The following is a 13,985-nucleotide window of genomic DNA, read 5'->3' on the forward strand; positions in this document are numbered from 1 at the left end:
CTTCTAGTTTTGTAGGAGTTTTCTCTACTGGTTGTAGACACGTCTGCTCCTGTGCCTCTACTTGTCTTTGTCTCCCTCTATTACTATATATGCCTACAGCTTCTGGCTCCCTACAAGGTCACTGTTAATCTGACCTCAGGGGAAATTCCTTCCTGACCCCACATATGGCAATCAGTTATCCTGTGAGCATGTGAGCAAAGAAAGAATTGGAAAGAATTTTTAAAATTATAACAGAACATATTTCCCTCTCCTTTTGTTCTCTGAAACATCTGAACCATTTTAACTGAAACTCTCAAAAAGGAGGAGGGAAGGAATCAGCCTGATGCAGACATCCAGCATAGAAAATTTCATCTCAAACAGTTGAAGTTAATAGCAACTGAAAAGAGGGACTTAAAATGAGAAATGTCAAGTAACCTTAACCAGAGGTGGTGCTAACAGCTCCACATATAATAATTTACAACATGGAGTATAATTAATTCAAGATAGGTGGAGACAAGATGAACCTTCGTCTTTACTTATCCTTGTATTACTTTTTCTTTTTTTAACGACATTTGCTAGCATTCTGATAATCTTTTCAGTTTACAGTAGACAAAGTATCTTTCAGTACTTCCATGGTAGTTTAGTGTTTGTTTTTGAGTATTTTAAATTATCATCAAAGAACAGGTCTTTTTAAAATCTATTTATTGTTGACATTAAAACAAACAGAATTAAGCATTCCATATCACCAAAATTAATTGCAAACAACAACACAAAAAATAAAGTTTATCTTATATTTAAGAGTAGGTGCAGATAAATGTATTCAGTCCCCTTCCTTCCTTCTGTACCCTGGCTTTTTTTTCTTATATATTTACATTTACAATGTTTTGGCAATATGGAGTGCCTAGAGCTAATTATTATTAAAAATTTCAAGTTATGGCAGAGACTATTTTTAAGTGAAAATTGTGGTTTGATTTTAAAATCAAAATGCAAAATAAATAAATGAGTTAATCAATTCATATACACAGTCTCTACAGAATCCTCTTTATTTCTCTGTTTCTTCTGTCATGTTTTATTAATTTGCTTTATAACAATGATTTCTGGGTATATTATGAAAATTGTTGTTTAATTCCACTACTCATTACTATTTATGTTGTATATTTTGATAGATTGCATTATATATTTGGCAGAAAGGCAATGGACCGCATCTTACTTCAGTGCCTGAGTTTTGTACGGATGACTTAAACTCATATAAGGCTGTTCACTGTGCCACAATGTTCAGTAACTTCCTACCAGTTTGTGTAAGTATCATATTTTAAACTATAGTTACATGCTAGAGAGAGCATTGTTATTACAAAGGCTGAAACTTTACTTACAAAAAATCTCAGGCACCTGGAGAAAATATTTGTATCAAATTAAGGGGAAAAATGTAATATTTGGAATACCATTCTCCTACTGTCTCTTACACACCTCTATTACACATTGTGTTTCCTGATAGACTCGATTGATCTATCTAAGGCACTCATGTTCCCCCATTACCAGAGTATCTGAGCACCTCACAGTCTTTAATGTATTTTGCCTCACAACACCCCTGTGAGCAGGGGAAGTGCTATTTTACCCATTTTATGAATGGAAAAGTGAGGCAGAGAGATGTTAAGTGACTTGCCCAACATCACACAGGAAGTCTTTAGACCCTGGTCTTCCAGATCCCACACTAATGCTCTAACCATTGATTGTCCTTCCTGTCTCTTAACTAGATAGTTTCATATCATGTACCCTTCAATAGGAATTGAAAACACAAGACCTAGTAAGATTAGTACTAGGCCTCATTTTTATTTATCTAGAAGCTATTTGATGAAAGTATTATATGCACTATTTAATTCTGTGGCCTTGGGACCTTTTTTCTTAGACTGTAAAGTGATGTCAATGCTGTTAGTAATTCTTACTCCTTTTACCTAGCGCATGTAACTATGCTGAATAGTTTATTGTAACTTATTGGTGTTCTGCCATGGTAAGTGATATGTTTTCAGTTTTCTTTTTAGAATCCTTAGAACTATCAGTGTGGGTCAGTGCACCATGTTCAGAGTCATCCTGGGTTGTATTCTCAGCTTTGCTACTGGCCTGCAGAGTGGCCTTCGGCAATTCACTTCGCTTGCTGTGCCACTGTTTCCCTGTCTGTAAATGGGAATAATGATACTTACATCCTTTGTAAAGCACTTTGAGATCTACGGATGAAGATCAGTGTATACGAATTCAGTAGTGGGGGTATTTATTTGAATGCAGTGCACTAAGGTAGGATTACAAACCCTTGTGTTCCCTACAAGAAATGTGAGCTAAGCGGATAATAGCAAACCTAGAAAAAATTAAATAAAAATCTTGGAGCTAAGAAGACACACACATGAACTTCCCTGATCTATCCCTTCCCCAATTCTTAATTTGTTAGTCATCTGGTTAGATTGTAAACTTTGTCAAGCATTTAGCATGTATAGCAAAAGATGATAGAACTAGAAGAAACTGCTGTGAGAGAGAACCAAAAGTGACACTCTCTGCCCCAAAGTGATACTCTGCACCCCATATTCACCATGGTGATATGATACATTTTGTACAAAGCATGCCTTGTAAAGTATCATTTTAAAAGTCTTAATCTGAACAAGTATCAGAGGGGTAGCCATGTTAGTCTGGATCTGTAAAAGCAGCAAAGAATCCTGTGGCACCGTATAGACTAACAGACGTTTTGGAGCATGAGCTTTCGTGGGTGAATACCCACTTCCTCAGATGCATCTGAGGAAGTGGGTATTCACCCACGAAAGCTCATGCTCCAAAACGTCTGTCAGTCTATAAGGTGCCACAGGATTCTTTGCTGCTTAATCTGAACATTACGTTGTATGTGCTATAACTGTATATGAAGTTATGAAGTTTTGCTATATATGTGCCACTGAAACATGTTGTGATGTTGGGAACACCCACAAGCAGCCTTACACATACAACAAATAAAAGGCCAAACAGTGTTGATGGCCCATGGAGGAGAATGCACTCACAAGGATTACTCCAGGAACTGTGTACAATGGAAACCTCTCAGAGATAGCACATAGCCAAGGGAGACTGTTCAACTCATGTCACAGCAAAAAATCTTTCCAGCAAGCTGGAAGAAGATATAAAAGGGGGACATCACTTAGCCTCACTCCCTTTACAAACACAACACCTGGAAACACCTTAGGAACAAAGACTGACCTGAGGAAGAGGGGCCCAGGTGGGATAGAATTCCAGCCTGTGTATGCAAAAGCTATAACTTGCTTCTACTAGCTAGCAGGGTGAGACACCACTTGATTCAAATCCTATCTAATTTATAAGGCCTAGATTGCATTTCTGTTTATTTCTTAGGTAATCTGCTTTGATCTGTACACTCACTAATTATAATCAATTAAAATCTTATCTTTCTGCAGTTAATACATTTGTTTTATCTTTTTTATCTAAAAGAGTGTATTTTGCTAGAAATGCTTAGGGAATTTGCTCAGGAACAAAAACTGGTGCATTGTCCTGTCCCCATTGAGGCAGAGATGGACTGGGAAATAAATTTACAGGTCAGGCTTTTGACCAGGACAAGACAGTACAGCTCTGGGGTCCTGGGCTGTGGAGTTGGGGAAGAAGCCTCCATGTAACTGCAGCTGGGTGTGTCTCTGCCTGTGTAAAGGTTTGTGTGAGTGCAGGACCGGGAGCGGTCTGCAGCTTGTCACAGCCTTCACAGTGTGAGAGGGGGCCCAGGTTGGTATGTCAGAGGCTCAGTGGTACCTCACTTCCAGGTTGCACCTGGCGGCGGGGGCTGTCACACCAAGTTTATCATGTCTTGGGTTTGGGAGTGCTTGAGGGAAGCAGTGCTTTGCACCTCAACAATAATCTCTATGGTAGTTCAGAGGTGATAAACCAGGGGTGGGCAAACTATGGTCCGCCTAGGCTTTGGATCTGGCCCGTGGGATTGCCCCCCATGGCGCCATGGGCCCCACACCGCTCTCAGAAGCAGTCGGCACCATGTCCCTGCAGCCCCCGGGTGGGAGCAGGGGGCTCCTTGCGCTGCCCTTGCCTCCAGGCCCCATCCCCTGCAGCTCCCATTGGCCAGGAACAGGAAACCACGGCCAATGGGGTCTTCGGGGGAGGTACCTGGAGGTGCAGCGAGGGCAGCGCACATGGAGCCCTCCACTCCACCCCCTTCCCCAGGGGCCGCAGCGCTTCCTGGAGTGGCACGTGGCCAGGGACAGGGCAGGCAGGGAGCCTCCACTGGCCCCAGTGCACGCCACTGCCACCCCGGAGTCGCTTTAGATAAGAGGCGCCAGGATGGAGCCCAAACGCCTCCTGCACCTCACCCCCTAACTCCCTGCCCTAAGCCCCCTGCCTGCACCTTGCACCCCTCCTGCACCCCAGCTCCCTGCCCTGAACCCCCTTGTACACTCTGCACTCCTCCTGCCCCCTGCCTTGAGCCCCCTGCCGCACCTCTCCTGCACTCCAACCCCCTGCCCTGATTCCCTGCTGTGCCCTGCACCCCAACCCCAACCCCCTGCCCTCAGCTCCCTGCTGCACCCTGCACCTCTCTTACACCCCAACTCCCTGCCCGCACCCCAATCCCCTGCCCTGAGCCCCCTGCCTGCACCCCGCATCCTCCTGCACCCCAACTCCCTGCCCTGAGCCCCCTCATACCCTCCACATCCCTCCTGCACCCCAGCCCCCTGCCCTGAGCTCCCTGCTGCACCCTGCAACCTTGTGCACCCAAACTCCCTTCCCTGAGCCCCCTCATACACCCCACACTCCTCCTCTACCCCAATCTTTTGCCCTCAGCCCCTTTGTGCACACTGCACCCCCTCCCACACCCTGCACCCCAACCCCCTGACCCGGCCCTGCATACAATTTCCCCACCCACATGTGGCCCTTGGCCCAAAGAGTTTGCCTACCACTGTGCTAAACTGTGGTCCTTGAGGACTGTCCTACTCTGGGAAGATAGCACAGTGCTTGCATCCCATGGTAAGGGGAGACCTAATGTGGCATTAAACCATCTTTGTGACTTCCAGAGTCCTTAGGCCTGTCTGTGTAATGGCAGCTTCCTATAGGCTGCAGCTCTCAATGGTCCCCAGCCCAGCATGCCCCCATGCCAATACGTCTGAGGTAGTCCTTGCAAGGCAGCTTTATGTCTATCTTCCACAGTTCACGTGTTGGAAGAATCCTCCCTCAAGCATATCCAGTGCATTTAGGGATCCTTTACATTGCTCTGGCCCTTCTATCAGTATAAAGGGGCTGGAGCTGGGTGATGTTCTCACCCTGTCTGTTTGAGCAGAACAATAGGAGACTGAAGACCAGTCTTTCTTTACCCAGCACCTCTCTTGACTCGCTGTGAGACTTCGGGCAAGTCCTTTAACCTCTCTGTCCCTTAGTTTCATTGTCTAGAAAATAGGGTCAGTAAAAATCAATTTTCTATATAAAGCACTTGGATTCTCTCAGTACAAAGGTGCTGTACAATTACAAAGTAGTATTAGTAAGACATTTTTAAATTAAAATACTCAGTGGAAAAGAAAACGATCGTACAACCGTATTATTTAATGGCTAGTGAGATAAAATCCTGACATCCACCTCAGAACTCATTACTTTCAGATAGCTTTTCACCACAAATCTCCACTTCAGTAATTTCTTCTTTCACTCTGGCATGTGACCATTTAAAAACAAGTACATATAATGAAAAATCCCAAAGCACCTAAAACAAAATATCATAACAAAGAAAAAATGTATGAAAGCAATATTTGTATGGCTTTTCTTGTACTGTTCTTTGTCAGTGTTTGTCTAATTTAGATTTTAAATTCTTGGAGACAGGGTGTGCTTTAAAGTGCTTTGCACACCAATAATATAAAAATGTGTTAATTATTGTCTGTATGTCAATTAATGCAGCATAACTTTATAAATATTGATTACACCAAAACAGTTTTTTCTGATATGTAAACCTTTTAAAAATTTCTGCTTCCCAACATCCTGCATTTTCTGCATCCTATATTACAACAACTATTCGTTAAAATGTCACTTGTTTGGTCATCTTTGTATCAGTGTTAGTACATGAAGTCCTCCTATTCATTTTTTTTCTTAATTTGTGTTTCTGGCTCCAGCTATAATACTACTACATCGTTTGAAAACAATCGTTGGACAATGTTATTTCAATCATTTGAAAATACTGGTGCCATATCTTGATAGGTAGAAAATGTATTTTTAACTGTACTACGTAGCACTGTACTCTATGCTGCTTCATACACTATACAGTGCAAAGGTATTTTCTGTTTTATTTCCAGAACATACATGTGTATACAATGTAAAGTTAAAAGCGGTGCCTGAAATTACAACATTCATTTTTCCATTTCCTTATAGGGAGACCCAGTGAAGAAAGAGGATATCTTTGTTGCTGTAAAAACATGCCGAAAATTTCACAGAGACAGAAGTAAGTTCTCAATTTTTCCAAGACTGAAGCTATATGTTAATGAAATTAACTTAATAGTTAATCAACAAGCTAACATACTAGGATAATTGTTTGTTGTATGTAGTTCTTATAACTAAATGTTTGTGAAGTCTCCAGAGAAATATAAAAACTGAATAGTTCCAGTTTTCAGAATTTAACAAGATCCCCAAATTGACCCACCTTAATCCATTTATAATCTGCTCAACTTTTTCATGATTTAAAAATGCCAAGCTTAAAAATATTCCTTCAATCCTAGTGGTCCAACGAATGCACTGTACTCTTATTTCTCCCTGAATGTCAGTGAGCCTTCATACTGTCGGTATTCAGGGAACATTTAGGCCTTGGCTACACTGGTGCTTTACAGCGCTGCAACTTTCTCGCTCAGAGGTGTGAAAAAAACACACCTCTGAGCGCTGAAAGATACAGCACTGTAAAGCACCAGTGTAAACAGTGCCGCAGCGCTGGGAGCTAATCCCCATGGGGAAGTGGAGTACGTGCAGCGCTGGGAGAGCTCTCTCCCAGCGCTGGCACTGCGACCACACTCACACTTCAAAGCACTGCCGCGGCAGCGCTCCCACAGCGGCGCTTTGAAGTTTCGAGTGTAGCCAAGCCCTTAGAATGCCATCATTATAAATTATTGTGGCTATATGGAAACTTAACTATTTGCTGAGGAAAGAATTACATAGTGTTGCATTCTTATCCAAACTGTTTCCACTTCATGTTACTGTATTTAGGTTGCAACATTATCATCATTCTATGAAAAATAACTACTTGGAAAAAATTACCTATCATGAATTATCTTGCATTCTTATCCAAACTACCTTCTTCCTTTCATATTAATGGCTTCAGATTGAATAAAAATATATTTTATTTGTATACAAGAGTGTCGTATAAAAAAAACTTCATTCAAATAAACCAACGATTCCAAATAAACTCTATGTAATAATTTGGGAAGCAGCAATCTTGGTTAGCTATCTGCCCTGCTCCCCTTCCCCCCCCCCAAAAGCAGGGTTTTATCAATCTCATTACTAGATCATCTATTTAGGCTCCAGCCAAATAGGTGATACAGGGAAGCTCAAATCACTTTCAGGTTGAAGCTTATTAAGGTAGCCTGCCTAAATTATTAGTTGTTAGGTAATAGCCAGTATTTTCTATCCCCAACACAGGGTTACATGAAACAGACCAGTGCAATTCAGGATGACACAGCTATTTAATTTAATATGTGAGTGACAAATTTATGTGTAAATAACATGATTTGTCAGGATTAAACATGCAACTCCTAATCCGTGAAATATGTATATGAGATATTTTAGACAACAAAGTTGTTTAACCTAGGGCTTTCTCAGGTATTTGAGGAACTGCTCTGTAGGGGTTGTTTTTAAATAGGTTCTATGGGTTCTATCCACATACTTCTGTACTCTTACGTGCACTACCAGCCATCTGCTGGAGTTAAAAACAAGTGCAAGAATTCTATGGTAGACACATCCCTCTGGTAATAAAAAATATGAGGAAAAAAAAACAACCAAAAAGACAGATACTTATGCAAGATGGTTGTCACATTCATCCTGCATAAGTTTCATTCAGCCTCAAGAATCTGGTACATGATTGAAAAGATTAGCCATCGGTCCTACTAGCTTTGATGTTTAATGCTGACATATTTGCTGGCTGCCTAGAGGTTACTTGCTTGAAGATGCTGAATCTTAAATGTTGCATGTTGCTGGACTCCTACCCATTGGTGGTCTTGCTGGGACAATGAAGGAAGCACAGGCCTCGTAGTTAGGCATTCTGTAGCCAGAGGCTAGCAGCTATGACAACAGCCATTGCAAGCAAACAAGCCAGAAGCCAATAGCAGGTCCTCTTCCTAATGTTTAGTTTTTGAAGCTGGTGGTCTGGCCATGCAAGTTCAGAAATACGTTGTGGAGGACAGTGACTTCTCTGCTAACGGTGGTGGTAAGGGCCCAGTTGAACTCCTTGTGGAAGGGGCTTGTAGAGGGGCAGTTGTCAGACTTGCCATCGCCATTCTTAGTCTTGTGGTAGAGGATTTTCAGTACTTGATGCACTCCCTGTATTGCACGCCAGTCTGGTGCATGCCAGCTCCACCACCTGCTTTAAGATTGTGTCTTTACTCACACCAGAAGTTAACTAGAACCTCTGGTTTGCTCCTCTGGCAGGGTAGCAGCACACTGGGTGGGTAGGCATTTTGCTGTTTGGCAGAGCTGGGTTGAGCTGCACAAAAACTGGACCAGGCTGCATTAAACACTGAGCAAGGGTATATAAATGGCAGGTAGCTTCTGGTGGATAGGGGGTGAATCGGAAGTGATTAAGTAAAGGGACCAGAAGATAAAAGTACATGAAACTGTAGGAATGGCATTTGTGGTCTATCGAAACAGAAGCCCCGGTACCTGTGCAGTTGCTACCTCCACATTCCAAAGTGAGTGAGTAGTGCTGTGACTCACAGCTCAATGTGGGCTTTGCAACATACTTCCTAGCTGAGGATGCCAGCAGTGGTTCAACATATACCTAGACATGTGTTTAATGGCTTTGAGTATGAATGGTAGAGGGGGCTGGGAAACAACACGTGGCAAGCCTCCAATGCTTTAGTGTAGATGTAACCCTTAGCAATAGGGAAACCAGGGCACAGAAGGATTAAGTGCCTGGCCCTGTATTGCACAAAAATAATTGGTAAAGTTGGGAGTAAAACCCGTATCTCCTGACTTCCAAGTCCAGTATTTTAACCAATGGATCACAGTGTTCTCTCTCTGTTACCTATCTACCACTCATTCTATTCTAGTCCTGGATGCTGTCATGAGAAGAGAATCCTAAACATTCTGAATAGTATAATTGTTTTCTTATGTGGAAAAGGATCCAACAAGCATCTAGAGTGAAACTATTACACTTGTTTTATTTATAAATTTTAAGAATAGTATATTTATTACTGGTTGGTGGTGGTGATTATAAATGATGGCTAAGGATAAAATCAAATGTTATGTCACTTGAAATCTCAGCCATGATTTGGTCTCTGTGCAAGAAGACACTGTTCAACTTAGCCATGCTCTGCTCTTACTTATGTATCAAGGCTTTATGCCCTATTTTTTCAGAATAAAATCTATTTTATTTAGGTTATTTTTTTAAGACTTTGTTGTTCTACTTGATCAAGGCGTGCTTCTGGTCTCCTAGAGATTGGTTATCTATAACATATACCTTTTGGCAAAAGGAAATCGACTATCATATATTGTAATTGGAGTTGACTGAATAACTGCATCCATGTTTACTTTCCCACCTCACTGATGGTTAAAAAAAATGCTAAAAGAGCTTAAAAAAAAAAAAAAGGAATCAAAGCCTTTAAAGGCTGGGACACATGAATGCATGGTATAAACATCCTTCAAGGAACACATGTTGAAGACGGAGGAAAATTCTTGAACTTTCCTCACAGCTTCCAGTGTTACGCAATGAAGGATAATCTCACCCAAGAATGTGAAAGATTAATGGATACCAGCTTCAGAAAGCTCCTTTTTTCCAGTAAGTCATTTTTTTATTATATGCCAAAAGCTACATTAATGCAATACTAAGGCTGAGAATTTAATTACATGTAAGTGAGGGCATTTAAAATTAAGAATTTATCACAACTTTAACTCTTCCTCTTGCACATATGCATTTTATGAGCACATTAAAAGAATAAAATGTGCATCCAAGGTTTTAGAAAGAGGTGTAATTTAAATATAAACCAGGAGCACAGAGTTGAGTTGCCACAGATATTATCCAAAGGGAAATATTACAAATCTGCTTAAGAACTTTTGGTAAAGAGATGCATTTATAGTTAGAATAAAATACATTTCCTTTGTATTCATTGCCATATAATGCAACATAATGCAATATGGAGTGATCAAGTAGTGAAAGTCGTTTTGAAATATGTTATGTACAAGGAGGCAGACTTAAGGTGATGGGAACTTCCTGTGTTCAGTGCAATTCAAATCTCACCCTTAATATTGTATTGACATCATTTTTTGCATATATTTACTTTTGGGGGGTTGCTGCAATTTGCAAAAAAATAAAAACACATTTAAAGAAGTGCACCAAAATATTTTTAAAAACAGTATCTTCTAGAGCAGAATGTTACTGCCGTGGAATCATATTCTTCTACAGATCTTAAAGTTTTGTTCATTTTTGTTCACCAGTTCTCACCATTCTTAAACAACAGTTATCTTTTTGTTCACCTTAATCCTTAAACTGATTATTATTCAGGCAAGAATAAATGACTCTTGTAACTTCTTGTGTGGATAGAGCATAGTACAGGAAAGCTAACATCCAAATCAAGTACGATCTTTCTTTATGAAGAATCCACTGAGCTGTCAAGAGTTTGTAATATTTCTATGCCACACAGTACACATTTTCTGGTCAGCCATGAACCCTCCAGTTTCCCAATTAATGTTCTTCCAACAATTATTAATAGTTTTCATGCACTGTTAGGATGCCCTGGCAGAAGTGTGGGGTCCAGAAAGGTTGGAGTACAGTAACTTGAGGTATACTGGCACTGCTGGGGCTGCAGGGGTTTGGGGTGCTTTGGCAGAGCTGGAGACGCACAGTGGGGTTGAGGTGCACTGGCAGAGCTGGGGTATGCCAAACCTCTTGCTTTCCCTCACTGAAGCCCCAAACCCCTCTACTTGTATTTTCCCCATTCCCCCCACCTTCTATTATCCCTCCCTTTCCAGGAAACATTCACATGTCTATTTTTTCCCCAAAAAATTACTTGGATTACATTCCCCCCAAAATAAAATTGCCACCATTCAGTTCAAAATTCCTTTTTGTCATAGGTTAGAATAGATGCATTAACTGAAGGATGAATTCACAGCCAGCCAGAGAACTGTTCATTCATCCAGTCATTAATACGTCTTAGTTTAACAGTACCAGCAGAAGGAAACCATGTGGGGTTTTTTTGAGGGGAAGGAGTTATAACTCAGGAATTCGGTAGTCAAATGATCCCAAATTTGGATCACTAATGCTGCCCCGCACCCACATGAGGCTGACCAAATTACAAAGCAATCTGATAAACCATTCATATTTTAAAGCACTTACAAGAGTTGAACTTTTAAGCATTAAAAATGGCAGGAATGGAAACCCTTAGGCTGTTTTTCTGTTTGTCACATGAGCAGTGTTAAAATGTACATTTTCCTAAATATTGTTCTCAACTTGAGTCCCACCAAAGATGTAGTTGGTGCCATGCACTATCTTGCATAAAACTCAACAGACCTGGACCATTTGATCCATATCACATTAATCAGTTGATCTCTAGTTCTGGGCAAAAAAAAACCCAAACATCTACAATTTTTAAAAAATGTTAATTTTCTCAGGGCTTATATCTCTGGAAACCCTGGCTCAAATGATTCCAGATGATTAACCCTATCCTGTACCCTCCTGAGGCACACCAAATTTTAAAGAAAATCTGACTAAGCTTGTCAATTTTAGAGGCGTTAGAAAGGTACACCTTTAAATAGATGTCATGATACAAACTTAACTATACTGGCACTCCCACAGCACTATAATAATTGTTACCAGAGCATTATAAACAAAATCTAATACAGATGTAAAGGTAATAAATTCCATAGCCTGGTCAGCATTTATTTAAACATCTTGTACAAAGGTGTTGGATTACATGCTTCATACAGTATGAATGAAAATACACTGATATTTTATGAGAAGTTTTATTTTTATGTAAAACTCATCCAACCACTTGTGGCTTGTCTTTCACAGAACTATAAAGCTGCCTCTCCTAACTACTGTAGTACTGAAAAGAACAGAATAAATGTTAGGATCATGATGCCTTATTTAAAGGCAGCATTTTCATTACCATGCCACTGAATATATCAGCTACCAGGAATCCAACTGTTATAGGTTCAGTTTAGATTATAACACGAGATGTCAAATAACATAGGTTTAATCAATTTATGAGTAAAAGACAAAACAAACAGCATAATACAGAAAGGAAGGCCAATATGCTGTCAACCAATCCGGGACACCACAATGCAGCTGGTCAGCTGCCTCAAAGTTAGGCACCTAACCCCTCCGGGATGTTTCCAAGAAACAGAGGATTTCACAATTTCTTTGCATTACTTTAAATCTAATACATCTTTCTTATCTTTCTTTTTTGACGTGTTTTCAAAGTCAAAGTGATGCCTATAATAGTCTGTACCTGGTAGATGGGGCATATTTTGTAAAACACACACATCACACTGTTTACACAAACCCTGCACATAATCAGGACAGAGATTTGCAACAGTTTCTTATCTTTGTTTTGAACATTTATGATAAACGAAGGGGAGGGAGGTAGTTCCCTTTTATGGACATCCAGCCAGCCACTTAGCTATAAAAACCCTCTTAGTAGCTGTTCTCTACTTGCTTTACCTATAAAGGGTTAATAAGTCTTCCTGCTATGCATAGGTAAAAGGAATTGAGTGGGCACCTGGCCAAAAGAGCCAGTGGGAAGGCTGGAACTTTTTAAAATTGAAACAAGACTCCCCTTTTATCTGACTGTGTTGTTCTCCTGGAGAGAGGGGGACAGAGCAGTGATGCTGTAAGAAGCTTTGGGCCAGGTATGAAAAATCCTCTGTATCATACCTAGAAAAACTACTCATTTGAAACCCCAGATATGTAAGTAGATCAGGAAAAGTCTAGGAAGACGTGATTAGGTTCTCTCTTTTATTTCTTTATTTACATTCCTGGTTAATAGCTCTGTTTTGAGAGAGCTCACTTTTACAAATTTTCAGTAGAATTCCATTCCTTATACGAGGAGCTATTCCTGCAGCATAAGCAATGTATGTAACTAAAATTTTCCAAGCAATGTTTTTCCACTTTGCCTTTGGCCTCACTGCAAAGCACTCTGGTTTAATTTGGTTAATACAGCCATTTAAATAAACAGTAGCTACTTACGTTTCTAAATTAGCTGTTACCAATCAAGAAAGAGATCTTGGCAGATTATCATGGATAATTCTCTGAAAACATCCACTCAATGTGCATTGCAGTGAAAAAAGCTAACAATGTTAGGAACCATTAGGAAAGGAATAGAAAATAAGAAAGTAAATATCATAATGCCGCTATATAAATCTATGGTATGCCCATATCTCGAATATTGCATGCAGTTCTGGTCGCCCCATCTCAAAAAAGATATATTAGAATAGGAAAAGGTACAGAGAATGGCAAGAAAAATGATTAAGGGTATGGAACAGCTTTCCTCTGAGGATAAATTAAAAAGACAGGGACTTTTCAGCTTGGAAAAGGGACAATGGAGAGAAGGGGGAGAAGAATGTGATAGAGGTCTATAAAATCGAGAATGGTGTGGAAAAAGTGAATAACGAAGTGTTATTTCCTCCTTCACATAGCACAAGAATAAGTGATCACCCAATGAAATTAATAGTCAGCACGTTTAAAACAAACAAAAGGATGTACTTCTTCACATACTGCACAGTAAACTTGTGGAATTCATTGACAGGGGATGTTGTGAAGGCCAAAATTATGACTGAATTAAAAAAAATTA

The 13,985-nt window shown here is 40.3% G+C and overlaps 1 protein-coding gene across 1 annotated transcript in view; it reads left to right on the forward strand.

The window, feature by feature from the left end:
* The window catches only part of B3GLCT (beta 3-glucosyltransferase), a 133,488-nt gene that overhangs the window by 94,224 nt on the left and 25,279 nt on the right, over positions 1–13,985 (forward strand). Inside the window, 2 exon segments of the mRNA XM_030563010.1 lie at positions 1,146–1,277; positions 6,370–6,439. Of these exon segments, the coding sequence (XP_030418870.1) occupies positions 1,146–1,277; positions 6,370–6,439 (202 nt within the window).

Source organism: Gopherus evgoodei, chromosome 1 (genome assembly GCF_007399415.2).
Source record: "Gopherus evgoodei ecotype Sinaloan lineage chromosome 1, rGopEvg1_v1.p, whole genome shotgun sequence".
Taxonomy (NCBI): domain Eukaryota; kingdom Metazoa; phylum Chordata; order Testudines; family Testudinidae; genus Gopherus; species Gopherus evgoodei.